General features: G+C 38.1%; 1 protein-coding gene across 5 annotated transcripts in view; it reads left to right on the forward strand.

The window, feature by feature from the left end:
• The window catches only part of ZNF385D (zinc finger protein 385D), a 653,382-nt gene that overhangs the window by 251,268 nt on the left and 384,654 nt on the right, over nucleotides 1-17,460 (forward strand). The window contains exon 1 of one of the 5 annotated variants that reach the window (XM_006134331.4): nucleotides 16,704-17,145. The exons of the other annotated variants lie outside the window; for them this stretch is intronic. Within the exon in view, the coding sequence (XP_006134393.2) occupies nucleotides 17,136-17,145 (10 nt within the window). The 5' untranslated portion in view covers nucleotides 16,704-17,135. Of the gene's footprint in view, nucleotides 1-16,703; nucleotides 17,146-17,460 lie in introns of those variants that run through there. 5 annotated transcript variants of the gene reach the window in all.

Below are 17,460 nucleotides of genomic sequence, written 5' to 3' on the forward strand. Positions count from 1 at the left end.
CTTTAGGGCAGAGATGATGGATCCCTTTTGTGCCTTCCCCCATGCCACATCACAAGCACTTCTGGCAAGAGGAAAGGTTTCTGAAATCAGGGGGACCACTCACATGCTTACAGCTAAGCACATGTTTGGGTAAGGACAAAGCACTCATCATTCTGCCTGTCTACATGGGCCCCTCTGCTGCTATCCAACAACAGAAGGAGATACAGCAGAGTCTGTTGTTCTTCTCTTTCATCCTGTAAACTTGCAAGTGCTGCAGATCATCTCAGTAATGGAATAACTTGTGAATGGAATGATTTTTACATAAAAGAACCAGTATGAATCCTTGTAGTAGTAGGGAACAATGGTGATGTTTCAAATGAAAAATATCCCATGGAAGACTTCAGGAGAGTACTTTTTACATGGTGCATGTACACACAAAAATTACAGCACAGAATGGAGAAGTGGATTATCGTGCATTGTGTGGATTCTTCAATATTTACTCTCTGGGATTCATTTTGAATTAAAACTGAAAAGAAAAGAAAAGAAAAGAAAAGAAAAGAAAAGAAAAGAAAAGAAAAGAAAAGAAAAGAAAAGAAAAGAAAAGAAAAGAAAAGAAAAGAAAAGAAAAGAAAAGAAAAATGTCCTCAGCTGCTGAAAAGGTCATATATCGTGTGTGGCCTTAAATCACTAGAACACACACACACACACACACACACACACACACACACACACACACACACACACACACACACACACACACCCCCACACACACACACACATATATACAGGCAGTCCCCGGGTTACATGGATCCGAATTACATCGGATCCCTACTTACAAACGGGGTGAGGCAACCCCGCACTAGCTGCTTCCCCCCAGCAGACCAGGGAGACGCGAAGCTAGCGCCCCCGCCAGCAGACCAGGGAGACGCAGAGTGGCTTTTCTCAGGAGACACCTCATCTTGAGAATAAAGGACTGAGGGAAGTGAGGTGTGGGAGAATAAAACTGAGCTCTGGAGAAATGTTTGGCTAGAGTTTCCCCTACAATATGTACCAGTTCCGACTTACATACAAATTCAACTTAAGAACAAACCTACAGTCCCTATCTTGTACGTAACCCGGGCACTGCCTGTATATCAATCAGTGGTGGCAAAAGTAAAAATCTAGTCTTCTTTAATAGTCTAACAGATTTCATCACAAGAAATGGCATGAGTTAAGCCAGAAAAGGGAGAAGCACTAATTTTATTGTACAAGGAGTAGCCAAAGCAGTCTGGCATGGATGAAAGAAGAAAAACATTTTACTGTAAGTTAAACATTTACTTTGCATTATGTTTTTTTTCTACCCTAGCAGTAAATAAGCTGTTGGTTTTTTGAGGGGGTGGGGGAAGGTAACACTGTTTTATATTGCTATTATCTCTCAAATGTTCTTGAAGGTGAATACCTTTAAGTATATATTTTTATTTTAAATATATATTTTAAATATATATTTATTTTAATTTGAAGTTTGGTTGACGGATGGAAGACAAAATTACACATATTTTAAAAATATCTAAAGAAGGAGTATGAAAACACAAGATGGTTTATTTTTTCCACTTGTTGTGTACATATTGGAGTGGTGGCAGTATTATTGACAGAATTCCCAGTTTTTTGTGTGCGCTGTGGCCAAAATTTGCTGCAGAAAAGCTTTGCTTCACTGATGTTACAAACCCAAGTATAGATGTTCTGTGAAACCTAGCTAAAGGGAGAAATGAAAGATAGATGGTCTTACAGATTTAACTTCTGTAGGTTATTTGGGGTTTCTTATGGGACTTGTATAGGGCACATTTACATAGTGGGGCAAAGACAAATTAAGCTATACAACTTCAGCTACATCAATTGCGTAGCTGAAGCCAAAATAGCTTAACACGGCTTTTGGCACTGTCTACATAGCAGGAAGTTGAAGGAAGAACACTCTTCCTTCGACTTCCTTTACCCCTTGTGAAATGAGGGCTACAGAAGTCAGAGTAAGAAGTCCTCCAGATCACCATTATTTTGAAATAATGGCTTTCAGTGTAGATGCACGTTAAGGGTATGTGTAGACTGCATCCCTCTTTCAGCAGAGGGATGCAGATTAGGCAGGTCAACATTGCAAATGAGGCAGGGATTTAAATAAAAATGCATAAAAATAAAGCATAAAAATGGCTGCCACGTTTTGCCGACTCAGCACTTTGTCAGCAAAAAGCTGCACAAAGCCTTTTTCGACAGATCTCTTATGCCTCCTGCAAGGAGGTTTACAGGATCTGTCAAAAAAGGCTTTCTTTCTCGACAGATCCCCCTCTAGACTGCCGCTTTTTGCTGACAAAGTGGTGAGTTGGCAAAACGTGATGGCCATTTTTATGCAAATTAGGCACGGGATATTTAAATCCCTGCCTCATTTGCAATGTTGACCTGCCTAATCTGCATCCCTCTGCCAACAGAGGGATGCAGTCTAGACATACCCTTAGAGATGTTAGTTCAGTCAATTCCTACTCTAGTTCAGTCAATTCCTAGTGCCTGAATAGGATATTTTCTTACAATCTTGCATTTTTTCCAGCCACTTTTAAAAGGCTCTTAATGATTAGACCTTCAGCCATAGTCTAATGTAAATCTTCCATCAGGAATAATTTTTCATTTGGCTTAATTTTTTCTTTTAATTTCATTTGATTAACTTCTATTTATTCTCCCTTGTAGAAGAGAAGCACCTCCTCCCATGAGCAGATATTGCCTTTATTGCTCAGAAGCAGAAGTATAGGGGCTACCTACCATGCTAGTTGGCATTTCATATCCCAGAGGAGATATGGTCACTACCAGCTGATTCAGATAACCTTTGAAGTCCATTTTAACCCTGTGGTTCTGTAATTCAGCTAGCGTACATGTTGTGTCAGCATCATCATATGTAACCCAGTGTCCCAAAATATTTTTTAAGATAAGTAGAAAATGCACCTAACGGTTAATAACCAAACTATCTAACCTTCTCAGTTACTGCCCCAAAATATTTTAATGCAATTTTTGGTCTGATGTGTTTCCCATAACAATAAAAAGATAAACATTTTTCTTTCCAAAGAGAAATCATGTTTTTGTCTGATGTGAGGATTTTTAACTGCTCACACCTGGGCCTCTGCAGTACTCATATATGTATAATTTCTTCAGGGAATTTTTAAAAGATATTTAATAGGAAGACCAAATGTTCTAACTCCAGTGTTACTCAGCATCTCACCACATATGCCATATGCCTTCTGGTTTACACTAACCAACATATAAATCTTTGTCTTTCATAAGTAATAAAATGCACTAACTTTTACAGTCAAAATTGTTGGAAAAAAGAGTTTGTATTGTATTTGCAATAAATACAGCGAAACCTGGCTTGCGTGACTACCAAAAACAAACAAACAAATCCAACAACAACCCATGGAAGTTCTAGTAACTTTTCTGATTTTACCCGATAGGCTCACAAACCAGAAGACAAATAAAAGATCCCCAAATTTTATCATAATACATGATTTTGAAGTCTAGTGTATGATTTTGTTTTGAGGTCTGACTCATAATTCTGCACACTTGAATGATTGTAATACCTGCAATATCATTTGAACAAGCTAAACAGAAATAACTAAGCAACAGTGTCAAAGGAAATAACAGTTCATCTCCAAAAGCCTGATTCATAATTGTGGAAGGAAAAGGAAAATTCCAACTTTGAGCTAATGGATACAATCTCTCTGTTTTGCTTCATTTAGTGATGGTTGAATTTACAGTTGAGAACTTTAATCTCTGGCTAATTGTTATATGTGGTGTTATTTTATTACTATATTTAACTCAATTTTATACGGACTCTAGCACTTACCAATAGGTATGAAACTGATAGTATTGTGTGAGCCTTTTCTATTAGTCACTCCAGTTACATATGGTCAGAATGCACAAGAGTATGGGATTCTACTAAACTACAGGTTAAACCTCTCTAGCCCAGCAGCATCAGTGGTCCACAATGATATTAGTTAGCCAGATGTCCACTTATCATGAGTGTGGCCAGATTTCTCATGGTACCATATAGGGATGTTAAATTTAGTTTAATAAACTAGTCCATAAACAGGGGAGCTAACCCGGCTGTGACGCTGCCTTTTAAATGTATTAAGAGCTGGCAGGCTCTTAATATGTTCAAAAAGCAGAGGCACAGCATCTGGGACTGGGCATGAGCCTGGAATCAGCTGATTCCCAGCTCACTCTCAGTGCCCTGTTACCCCCCGGCCTCCTGAAGAAATGGTGCTGGGGGAAACTGACTTTAAGCCGGCTCCCCCCAGCACCAGCTCCTGCTCCCCTCCTTTTCTGCCTCTGATAGAGGCAGCACGAGTGGGGGGAGGGAAGCAACTAGTCAACTATCCGATAAGTTTTTGCATATCGGATAGTCGATTAGTCACTTATATTCCTATTCCCATAAAGTTTTTTTATAGCCACCAGTTCTGGCTTTCAGTGTTCTGTTATTTAGCTCTAATTTTACTTCTAAATATCTTCTAAGAGCCCAGTAAGCAGTGGAAATGTTGGTAATGCTGCTAGACAATACTGACCTCCTGTGATTCTGCAAATTATCTGGTTCTGCACCGGTCAGGTCCTGGGGGTGCCAGACTAGAGAGGTTCAACTTCTATAACCTCCTGCTTTAGTTGGTTGCAGAGAAGATTATGCTTTAACTGCAGCTCTCAGAGGACATATATAAGACCGCTGAAATTGGCACAGATCTTTTAGGCTTTGGAGAGGACACCAATTACTTTTACCATTGAGGAACATGGTCACACACAGGGTGTGTCTAAACTACAGGGTTTTGTTGACAAAAGTGGCCTTTTGTTGACAAAACTACACCTGCGTCTACACTACTGCTGAGTTCTGTCGACATAATATCGACAGAACTCGGCAGTTTTGTCGATGCTGGTAAACCTCATTCTATGAGGAATAACGCCTTTTGTCGACAGATTTCTGTTGACAGAAGGTGTTATTACATCTACACTGTCCTTTGCGTCTACACTCTCATGTCGACAAAGCGGCTTGCTTCGTCGACGGAACTGGATGTAGTCTAGACACTCTTTGTCGACCGAGGCTTTGTCGACAGTATTTGTCGACAAAGCCTCTGTCGACAAAAGCCTGTAGTCTAGACGTACTATAGACTCTGGCACTGCATGAATTAGTATGAGATGTGACTATTACATGCAGTCTGCTTCCTGCTTTTTCCTTTCTGTGAGGCATGGACTTAAGCGAGAGTGTTGGTGTGCCTTGCTTCCATGAAACATACATCTCCAATACAACAAGGAGACCTTAGGGTATGTTGAAGCAAACGCTTCTCTTTGGTTTGGCGGCTAATAAACAGCTTTATTGATCAATAAGGCACAGAGTGAGCCAAACGTGGTCCCAGCAGAACCAGGCCCAGTAAGGCTGGCTAATACAATCAATCCTAGTATCTTTATACCCTTAACCAAACAAGTCTGATGTCAGAGCATCCAATTACAGAAATCATCAATTAAACTCAGAAAAACAAAGCCTTATCAGCAAGATGGTGGGCAGGTACTAGGGAGTGAAGCTCTCAACCAGCTCAATTAACACATTCCAATAGCTCATCTTGCAGGCCTCTGTCCTGGGGTAACAGAAAGTTCACTCTGGTATACGTGCAGAAACAAGAAGCTGAAATGGATTCTGTTATACAAGATGGCTTCTAGCTAAATATGAAAATGGTTTCCACAGGTATGTCTACACAGGTTCCTGTGGCACCTTAGGGTATGTCTACACAGCTAAAGTTGAAATAAGCTACGCAACTTCGTTAATAGTTTAGTTTAAGTTGAAATAGCATAATTTGGCTTTTGGTGCTGTGTACACAGCAGGAAGTGAAAAGAAGAACACTCTTCCTTTGACTTCCCTTATGCCTCCTGAAATGAGGATTACAGGAGTCAAAGCAAGAAGTCCTCTAGCTTGACATTATTTTGAAATAAAAGCTTGTAGTGTAGACCCGCACTATGTTATTTCAGTTATTCTGAAATAATGCTGCTGTGTAGACATACCCTAAAAGATGGACAGAATTATTAGGGCATATACCCTAACTTATGTTTATCTCCTAATACATCTGTTAGATTCTAAAGTGCCACAGGTCTCCTTGTTGTTTTGGCAGATACAGACTAACATGGCTACCCTTCTGAAACTTCTCCAATGATATGTTTCTTCTCATCCACATACACAGTTTTATCTGCCAGATAATAATTAAATTGGATCAGTGTGCACTAGTAGACACTTAATCAGTGGCCTCAGATCTCTCTAAAGGTTTTGCAGCTTGGCGAAGATAAGGTACAGGCTTTGGGGCATAGGGAGGATGGCGGGAGGGCGGGGAGATCGGTGGCATCTGCCTCTAGGGAACAACATGAGCCCAGGGCTGGGCCACAACATTTTGGCACCTGAGGTGGGGAGCTCAAATGACGCCCTCATGCCCCCTCACTTGGGCCAAAACTTTAAAAGGTCTCAATTCTGCCTTCTTCATGTTTTATTTCTCTCATGGCACTCCGCCATCTCTGTGTATCTAGAGCAGAGAGAAAACATATGCACCAGAAGCAGACACAATTTTCTGCACTCTGGGTCCAAGTGGTGCTCCCCCATAGTGTGACACCTGAGGTGGCTGCCTCAGTTCGCCTCATGGTAAGGTCAGCCTTGCATGAGCCATTTGTGACAGGATCTCCAGGGTACAGTCTGGGACTATGGGACCACTGTGTCCCCTTAACTCTTCAGCCTGGGCTGTCTCTCATAGGCTACGTCTAGATTGCATCCTTTTTTCGTAAAAGGGATGCAAATTAGACGTATTGCAATTGCTAATGAAGCGGGGATTTAAATCTCCCCCACTTCATTAGTATAAAAATGGCTGCCGCATTTTTTTGGCACCGAGCTTTGCTGGAAAAAAGCGCCAGTCTAGACGCGGATCTTTCGGAAAATAAAGCCTTTTCCGAAAGATCCCTTATCCCTCTTAAAAAAAGATAAATACCTAAATATATTATTCAGGCTCATTAACACATATGTTTTAGTTAATACAAAAAGAAACCACTACATACAAATGTGATGAAGTTTTTATCTTGGCAAATTATTTTAGACTTGGAATAGTACTGCAAGTTGCTATTTTTTAAAATTCATCCAATATGGCCATTGAGTTGCTTTCCATTTATAACCTTGTGTTTGTTTATTTGCACACATGGAAGATAATTGGCTGGAAAACATTTTGTGATACTTTTTCTTAGCTGCACAGAATAAATTGAATTGTGAATTGTATACAAACAAACATACTAAATTAACACAACTTGACAATTATTTTATGGACAAGTTTATAGCTGATTTGTAGGGAGAGTTAGGAATCCAAGAAAAGAAATAATCTTCTTCCCATTAAAATTATTGAGGAAAACTTCTATTAATTTTAGTGGCTGTGGGACAAAGCTTGAAGGCAGAGACAAATGGTTCTTAAAGTGTATTTCTACGCTGAGGAGCAATTTTAAAAAAGACAGCTTTTTATTCAACAGTATCGGGAATATTTGGGGCTGCATCTTCTGATGTTAGTGGCCAAATAGAATCCATCCTATCTTTTCTTGTACATCAGCAACAGAACTAAGCCCCATTCGGTTGACAAGCTTTTGAAATGTTGCTGTCATGTCAATTTTGGATTAGAAAAAATATATATTACATCTGCTAGAGGAATGTGAATGTCAGGTGGCAGTTTCCTTGCTAGAAAACAACTTGAAAATTCTGAATAAAGGATGAAATCAGAACAGTGGGACTATATTAGTGAAATTTGCATAAAAGAAAATTACATTTTCACTAAAGCAGTTATTGAAAGATAACTTCAGAATGGTTATGCAAATTCCTGCATTTTGATTGGTTAATAATGGCTTTCTAGCAATCAGAGTACGGTGACTGGTATATTATGTAGTTATTTTTAAAATAACTTGATGGTTCAAATCAGACACCTACAATCAATCAGATTACAAGGAACTGGATAACAGGGGTAAAAATCTTATGGCAATGCTTCAATAACTTAAATATCCCTGTGCTAAGAAATAACTGGAGCATGGTTGCTGACTGTTAAGCCATCCTGAGGCTGACAGTAAGCATGGAGAATTTCAATCTAAATCTTTGGTAAAATTATAAGAAGAAGAAAGCATGGACTTATAATGGAAAGTGGCAAGCAGCCTCAACTATAAATATGACATCCTGTTTCACCTCTGTTACTATTCAAACTGTCATACAGTTTTTGGCTTTGCCATTAATTAGATTCACAAAATACCCATCTACAGATTTGGAAATAATTTCTGTGTAGGATGGATTCTTGCTTAGAGGAAACCATTTCCTGTTGGTCTCCTATTTCCTTACTTGGACTAATCCTGAAACAATTTGCTTTGGTATTAGGTCTGGGACAACTCTACCAGTGATCTGTAAAAGTTAATAACTGGGAGTGGAGAGATGTGAAAGTAGTTTAAGACCATCTTGGGTACAGCTGTTTTCATTCACCATTTTTTATTGATAGAACCCAGGAAATTGTGCACTTTTGTACCTACACAGTGACTCAAGATGAAAATAGTTCTAGGTTGCCATAGAACAGAAAGATCTAGTTATCTAGACTGTTTAGAAAGCAGGCTATGATTATTAGGAATTTCATAAAAAGAGAGTTTATGTGGCACATGGATTCCAGGGTTCATGAGGAAAAACATATGTAGCTTGACAGGTTAATGTGGATATAGAAGTGTGGAAAGATGTTGCCACCAAATTTTCACTCGTAGCTCATACAGCCATGCAAGAATTTTTAGATGTAGGCAATTTAGAATCGCAGATACCATTGTCAGTTATTTATTTGAATAAAGTATCTTAGGAGTTTTTGTTTTTCATTTTGAAATATGCTGTTATCTATATTTAGAGCTCATCAAAAAATGGATGCCATCAATTTTGGAAAAGAATTAAAAACAAACAAACACAAAAATAAAATAAATCTGGACTACAATCTGAAAAAAACCACCAGTTTGGGTTTTATATACAGTGAAATTCTAGATTTTCCAACCCTATTTTTTAGATGGGAGGTGGTTGGCTTTCCATTGAAAAATGGAACATTTAGGAGGAAATCAATATTTATTTTATGAGGGAGGCAAACAAGTTTAGATGTCAAATTTTGTCAAGCTCTATTTATACCATTGTACTTTCTGCATTAATTTTGTTGTTACATCTAACTTCATAACTCCTTGATATTTAAATGGTTAGCCCTGCATATGTATAGAGTTGAAACATCTCTGATGTCTTATTTTTACATGTTTTCTTTATTTCTGTACTACGGATATTAAAAACTAAAATACTGATTATTATGTATACACAAAAGTATTTTATACTGCGGTACTAAAGGGTCCATAGCATATTACATTCCAAAGCTATAATGTACTTCCACTATAATATACTGAGAAGTTTTGTTTGTTTTTTAAACAGCAGAGGGCCTATAACGTTAACTTCCTTTTAAAGAGAACTGTTTGATGTAGTGGATTCTGTTTTGGGGTAAATGAGCTCAGGGAATTGAAATCTCACAGATTCAGTGAAACTATACCTGTTTACATCAGCTAAATCTGTCTATCTTGACTTACCTTAGGCAACTCTTGGTTTTTTAACTATACATATGCCTGAGTAAATAGATCTAATGGGAATTCAATTGAAATGAATAAATGTGTAATAATAAAATAAGTGTATAATTGTGACCTATTACATGGTTTTTTTTCTTCATGGTAACTCAGAATGCTAATTAAATGTATTATCCCAGATGTCTGAAGTACTGTGGCAGATGCTACTGCCAGAATAAAATCTTCATTTCATCCTACAACTTGAAAGTGTTTTGCATGTGATCCTAACAATTGTATCTGTGACTAGAAACAACAGAAAAAAACAAGTGAAAAGAGACTCTTCAGCAAAACAAGTAATCCCATAGGGGAAAATACTGTTTCATCATTTAGATTATAGAAATGTGATTCTATATTTAGGTGGCAAATATATAGGAAGCTGTGCTTATCTTTTGTGAACGTATGTATATGCTCATGAATCAGATTTATGTATTTAGCTTGATGTTGGAAGATCTCATACAGTTTATACTAAATTAATAAGCAATGTTTTGTCTCAGGATCATGATTCAATACCAGCAGAGTATATTTCAAATACAGTTTCAAGTGTCATAGTTTCAAGTAAAAAAGTCTGTATATTTATAATAAAACAATATTTGTAAATATGATAGAAAAATACATGGAAATGTTACAGAATAGAGATTCTTAAGGTATCCATAATACTGCAGTGAACATATTGCCTCATTACTGGCCACTGTTACCCTGCAATTCAGCCATGAGCCAGCAGAAGGCTCCATAACCTGTCCAATGCAGCTGCTAAAATCAGGTTAGTACCTGAGAATCCCAGCTTTTATTTTGTTAAAAAGTAAAATTTTAGTACTCATGTTTGGACAGAAACGCTAGCAAACATAACAACCAAAATCTTGAACACTAGAAGACGGATGAAGATTACTACAGGTTGAACCTCTCTAGTCTGGCAGCCTGGGGACCTGACAAGTTCTGAACCAGAGAATTTTCCAGACCACAAGAGGTCAATATTGTCTAGCCCCATTACTAATACTTCTGCTGCTCACTGGGCTCTTAGAAGACATTTGGGGTTAAATTAGAGCTAAATAACAGCATAGAACGCTGACAGCAAGGACTAGTGGCTGTAAACAAACTTTATGGGACAATGGGACACTTGGCTACACCCATAAAAAGTGGACATCTGTATAATATCATGCCGGATGATGGATGTTTCTGGACCAGAGAGTTCTGGACTACAGAGATTCAATCTGTATTTTAAATTTTTCAAATGTATTATTTAATTTTTTTTATTACTTTACAGTAATCTAATGATTTTTTGAATGCTTTGAATTGAAGTATTTCATACAAGAAAGGGGAACGACAACGTGAAATCAAAGTGGACCAGTCTTAGGATAGATCAAAGGTTGCATAGGGGTAAAATGCTGTAGTCAGTAACCTGCAGAGAGACCAAGCTGGACAGAATTGGGTGTAGGAGGCTGAGAGCTTGGTCAAGACTCATCCTGGTTTGGGCAGGAAGCCAATCATAGCTGTACTGGGATAAAACCAGGGTTGCAGCCTGTAGTCAGGAAAATATTTTACAGGATCACACCAAAACCAGTTTATCATGTATATTAATCTACTAGATAGCTCTTAGGGCTGACTTAGGAAATCTGGTTTAACTTTTATTTGTATTTGGCAAAGCAATTGTGCCTAGAGACTAAGGTATTTGTGGGACAGGGATGCGAATAACTGTATTTTTTTCTGGAAGTTCTAGAGTGAGTGTGGGAGAAAATAGGTGAACCACATATTGAAAAATCTTTCTTTTGAGTCAAACAAATCATTTTGTTCAACTCAAATGTTTCATGTTGATTGAGATTTTTTAAAAGTTTTAAATAATATTGAAGAAAATCCCAAACCGAAAAGTAGCTTGGAATTGATTTTTGAAAATGTCAGAACTGTTTGAAAAAACATTTGTCCAACTTTAACTTACACCTTTTATTTTGGCAGCCTTAGGCCAGGTCTACTCTAGACCCAGCAACTCAGCTTAAGGTACGCAACTCCAGCTATGTAGAATATGTAGCTGGAGTCGGCTTACTTTAAGCCAGCTGAGGTGGAGTCCCCACACTGGGAGGCTGACAGGAACAAACACTACCATCAGCTTCCCTTACTCCTCACAAGAGCAGGAGTACCACACATTTATGTGGGAGCCCTCTGAGTTTGATTTTGTGAGTCTTAACTAGACTCGCTAAATCAAACTCTGGAAGATTGATTGTGGCAATGTCAATCTTTTGCAGAGTGAAGACGTGGCCTTAGAAGGGTAATCCTCTATTAGTTGAAGCATTTGGGTGCTTGTGCAACTATTCCAGGATCTAGAACCCAAGGAGTGCCTACAGCATCCATTTCCAAGCTCATAGTATGCTGTCATCGGGTGGCACTGGACCTTGCAGCAATACCCTGGAGTGGGATTGACTATAAGTATAAAGGAGAGAGTCATTCCAAGCCATCGGAAAATTAAACTGACATTTAGAAATTGAAAGTTTTAGACTAAGGCCCTGACTACAAATGTTTGATAGCTGCCGTACAGTTATACAAATTCAAGTAAAATAAGATAAGTCTCTCTCTCTCTCTCTCTCTCTCTCTTTTTAAACCAACAGGGAGAGTGTGAAAATTTCAGATGTGGAGGATGGGCACTGTACACTCTTTAAATTTGTAAAACTCAGTTGAGAGACATGCTATCTCAAACTGCCCTACTTAAAAGTCTGACCATGTGACAATTTTAGCTCCCATTCAGCAGTGTTCATGAATTTACCGATGGTTGACAACAATGTGTTTAAAAGTAAAAGCTCAAATTGGACTAATCCATAAAAATTTATAAAAAGAGTTAGATATCAGTAAAAAACCATCAGGCTTTGCAGTGGAGTTAAGGAGTCCTCATCCAACCTGGCCTCTGGGTGTGAGAGAGAGAGTGTGCATCTACACTGCAGGGCTTAACTCAAAATAAGCAACACAAATTGAGCTATGTCAATTGCGTAGCTTATTTTGAAATATGGAGCGTCTACCCAGCACTTATTTAGAAATAGAGCACTTTTCCTCCAACTTCCCTTGTTCCTCGTACAATGAGTGTTACAAGAGTCAGAGTAAGAAATGCTCCAGCTTGACAGTATTTTGACACTATTTTGAAATAACTACCTACTGTGTAGACGCACACTAAGTTATTTCGTAATAGCGCTCATTATTTCAAAATAGCGTTGCAGTGTAGACGTACCCTTTGAGGCCAGAGTGAGCTCCACACCACAGGGAAGCTATAGGGAGCCTACAATCGCTAGGGGAGGGTCTGAGAAGAGAATTTTCCTGGTGGGGATTATTCTGATCTGCTGCTATCTGACAGGGGTTGCTCTTCTCTATTTCTGCCTTTGAACTCTTCTTTGGCATTATTAGCACCAGCACAGCAGCTACTTTTGGTGTGTGTGTGCGTGGGTGCAGCACACACCCCTGCTGGGCTCTCTGTATCTGGGAGAGCAGTACAGGACTGGGTAGAATGGGTTGGATGTAGTAGCCTCCCACAGCCTCTCTGCCAGTAAGTCACAGCAGATCTGTCACTTAAATTTAAGAAAGAAACTGTCCTATGGTGGTAGGATTATTGACTGTCAAAAATGAACCTGGAAAAATTACTAACGCAATGGCTGACTGTGTGGCTGCCACAGCGAATGACTGTAAAGTGGAGAACTTGGGGGATGCTGATGTGGCTAGTAAGTAGGTTAAACTAGCACGGTAAAATTGCTGTTGTGATGTGTATGAATAAAAAACATTGAATATTGTTCACTTTTGTCCTTTTGAGCCATCTTTATATTATGTAATAATGTGTCCATAACATTTTTGTTGTGTTGTCTGTAATATTTTTTATGGTGTCAATACAATTCATTTTCAGTAGTTGGCCATCCTACCCTCCTGATAAGTCATTTTCAATGGTGTTTCTTTTAAACAGTGACAAGAATCGCCAAAATTGGCTTGCTTTTCCCAAAATTTCCATCGCTACCTCTATTTTGTGAGTGTATTTTAAAGAACCTAGAAACATTTAGGGCCAGTGCTGGATTTATGCATAAGCTAAGTAAGATACATCTTAGGACCTCAAATTGGGGGACCTCTAAATAAATACATAAAAATATAGTTTTGAGTTGCATCCTCCCCTATGTACTGGTATACATGCAAATATAAAACTTTATCATTTCTACTTATCGTCCTTTCTTTTAGAATAATGCACATTTTTGGTAGTGCTGTGGGGCCTCTTAAACTTGACGTAGCTCAGGGCCTGAGCCCGTCTTAATCCAGCTCTGTTAAGACTCAAACTATTGTAGCTATTTGGGGCTTTAGACTCTTATTCCAGTTTAGTTGACCTCTCTATTCTTAGTTCAGCTGGCAACTTTTATTAGCAGATGCCTTTGGTGGCTGTGTTCTGTAGGTCAGCCATAGGAAAAAGGTATTTAGACATATAACCTAAGTGGCTAATTATTGTCACTGTTGTTCCACAGAAACACAGCGGCAGATGACTTAGCTGGGTGCAGTTAAAATGAACAGGGGAATGCTCAGAGTAAGTCACTATTTAACAGAAATAAAGGTGTAAATGTTTGGTCTTATATGTATTAGATAGCAGTTATGGCACAGTTCAACTTCCTTTCCAGTTTGCACTTAATCACTCAGGGCTTGTTACGGATATAGAAAATGATGACTGTGGCTTAATTACTTTTTGACTGGAGCTTAAATAACTGGGATTTGTACTGGAAGGTTCTTTCTATTTGTGGTCTTTTATGAATACCAGCATGAGACTTTTTTGAATGTACTAATATTATTCACTATTATTCAGATGACTATTGTTGCTGCTTCTCATCTCTTGCAATAGATGTTCTCTGGGCCAGATTATGAATGTGTTACATTAGTAAGCAGTTACTCATCTGAGTCTCTTAACATCAATGGGACTACTTGTGTAAACTACTTGTGTAAATGGGACTACTTATATAGGGGATTTATAAACTGTGTTCTGTGAATTATGCCATGGAACATTACAGGCTAAATATTCAAAATTCAGTGATGACACCAACTCTTACCATATTTTATTATTGTCGTTTTGATGTTTCCTGGTCCTATGGTGCCAAACTGTCCACTGCTGGAACATTCAGCTCTGGAATAAAAAAGTAAGCTGAAAAAAGAAAAAACAACAAAAACAAAACCAACCAACCAAACACAATCTTGTTTGCAGTCTAAAATTGCCCTGTTAAAGATCAGAGTTTTGTGGAGGAGGTGGTTATGGGAATTTGATCTGTATATGAGGTTCATGTTGAATAGGTGGTTCAATTCTGTTGCCAGATGGGATTAATTTTTGTTTATATAACTTTAGTTGGTGATGCTTAAAAGCCATTTTTCTTGGGATAGAAACCCAGATTAATAAATTACATAAGTATTTGGAAGCAGCCAGTGATGGCTGCGTGGCAAAGATAATTTACTTGATATTTTCACTGGGCTGTACGTTGCCAGTTAACTCCCCATCAACGGTCAACTTTAGATTCTAATCCAAAATCCACTGAAATTGATGGAAAGACTCTTAGTAACTCCTGCTTTGCATCAGGCCTTTAATCTGTATATATCCATTCAATGCAATACAAAGACAATTAAGGAGGCACAACAGATGGAAGTTTCTCTCTCCATGACCTGGTGTCCTGATTCAACATGCGACTTTTGTAAAAGCACTTAACACTTTTCTAAATCACAAATTACAGTAGCATGCAGAGAAGAGTTAAAAAAGAAGCAGAGACATTGAAATTGTGACTGCAAATCCCTACGGACAATTGCATTCAATACTGGTACAAAGAGTTTCAGAAGGGTAACACTGTGTTAGTCTGTAACTTTAAAAACAACAAGTAGTTCTGTGGCACCTTAGAGACTAACAAATAGTCTCATGAGCTTAATATAGTATCATGAGCTTTCGTGGGCAAAACCCACTTCCTCAGATGTGCACAAGGGGTGCCATTGTTACAGGAATAGCTTAGAGTCCTGCACAGCAGGGCAAGAGTGCATTAGTCCTGAGTCTTGAAGGAGCCCATGCTATCTTAACACACTAGCCTGTAGCCTAGTCTCTAGGGACGCCGTGGGTAATCTCTCAATATATTCCATGGTAAAGTGAAAAATGACTTGGACCATCATTGTGCCCATTGTATTTGGCTTAGACCCATCTCATGTTAACCAAAATGCTAAATATATGCATGCTGTCTCTATATTCTGCAGCCTCAGAACAATTTAAAACTTGAAAGCCGGAAATTTATCATCTCTAATGGATGCTCTCAGAAGCTGGAGAATGGCCAAAATATTGGTTCCTTTAAAAGGAAAGACTGGGGGATGGGGAATTCATTACCATCAAGTGGAATTTTCTTTCATTTTCATAGATGCTAGTACTTAGCATATTTATCACTATTCAGAGCCTGAATTTCCATGTGTTCTATAGGCATTCCTATTTTTATTAAAGGAAACTCTCGTGCTATAGCCAATATTTCAAATGAATCTATTTTAAAGCTTGCATTAAACTTCAAATCACTTAAGAACAGAAATGCTCAGTGTGCATGTAGACTAACATACTAAAGAAAGCTATTCATTCAAAATTTTTGTTTTCCAGTCAGGTAATATATAAATTTGAGTGTTTTTAAATTATAAGAAAAGTTTAAATGAAAATACAGGTTTAAAACCATTCTATGTTATTTCTTAACAATATCCATTACAATAAATGTTGTTCTTTAGCTATTTCATTGGCAGGCTCCAACATTCTGTATGTCGTATCTTCAGAAAAAAATTCTCCACATTTTATTGTTTTAAAGCTCATTTCCTTTAGATAAAAGTTCAAGTGCAGTATAGAGAAAAAGAGTAATTTTAAATCATACTATTTAAAGTCCTCTGGTAGATGCTAAGGTGCAGCTCCTAACAAAGCTTGAGAAAAATATATTTTGCAATATGCTTTTATAAGTGCTAAGCATGCATTTTAATGTGAAATGGGAGACCAGAGAGCTCCCATGTTCTTAAGCTACACTATAAACCCAGAGGCTCCAGCACACTGCAGTTGAATTGCTCTTAAATGCAAGGAGAAAAGCTGCAGATTAACAGTATTTAGATGCATTGGTTTGATGTAATTTCAGGCTGCCTGAATTAATGTTCTGTGACAAGCCCTCCCTTGTAAACCTTTAGAAGCAAACTGCTTCTTTGTCTACAGTTTTAAGCTTGGCTACAGTCTCTGGTAGATTCTGCATTGTTTCTCACATATTGGTTTTTGGACAAAGTCGAATCATCATCTATGAAGGACTAACTGCCCAAAGGGTATATACCCAATTGCCAGTGGTTTATTCAGCTTTGACACTTCTCAGTGTGATCCTAACTGCCTTTTGTAAAGCAAGCAGGCAAGGGAAAGGCTCAAGAGACTTTCTTCTATTCATTTCTGTAATAGTTTTCTTGCCACGGGAGGCTTAAGAAGATTTGTACTGCCTGCTTTCTTTTCATTATCAGTGAGTGCAATGCTGTTGGGTAAGTTAATGTGTTAGACTATAAAAAGAAAAGCACAGGAATTTGAAAAATACATAGTTTCTCATTAATCCATGTTAATGTTATTTTTCTTAACTTATTCAGCATAGGATGCAAGCAAAAATATAGCAACCTGTGACAGTTATTTTCTGTTGTTTTGAGCCAGAGAATTAGAATCTGGCTTTAGTCTGTTTGTTGAATGCAATACTATGCTTCACTGATTTTTGGCAGGAGCATGTTAAAATTCTCATTATTAGACTGACAAGGAAACCTGATTGAATTTTCAACACAATCATAGTCTCTGTCATGGAATGTAAC

The sequence above is a fragment of the Pelodiscus sinensis genome, chromosome 2 (genome assembly GCF_049634645.1).
Source record: "Pelodiscus sinensis isolate JC-2024 chromosome 2, ASM4963464v1, whole genome shotgun sequence".
NCBI lineage: Eukaryota > Metazoa > Chordata > Testudines > Trionychidae > Pelodiscus > Pelodiscus sinensis.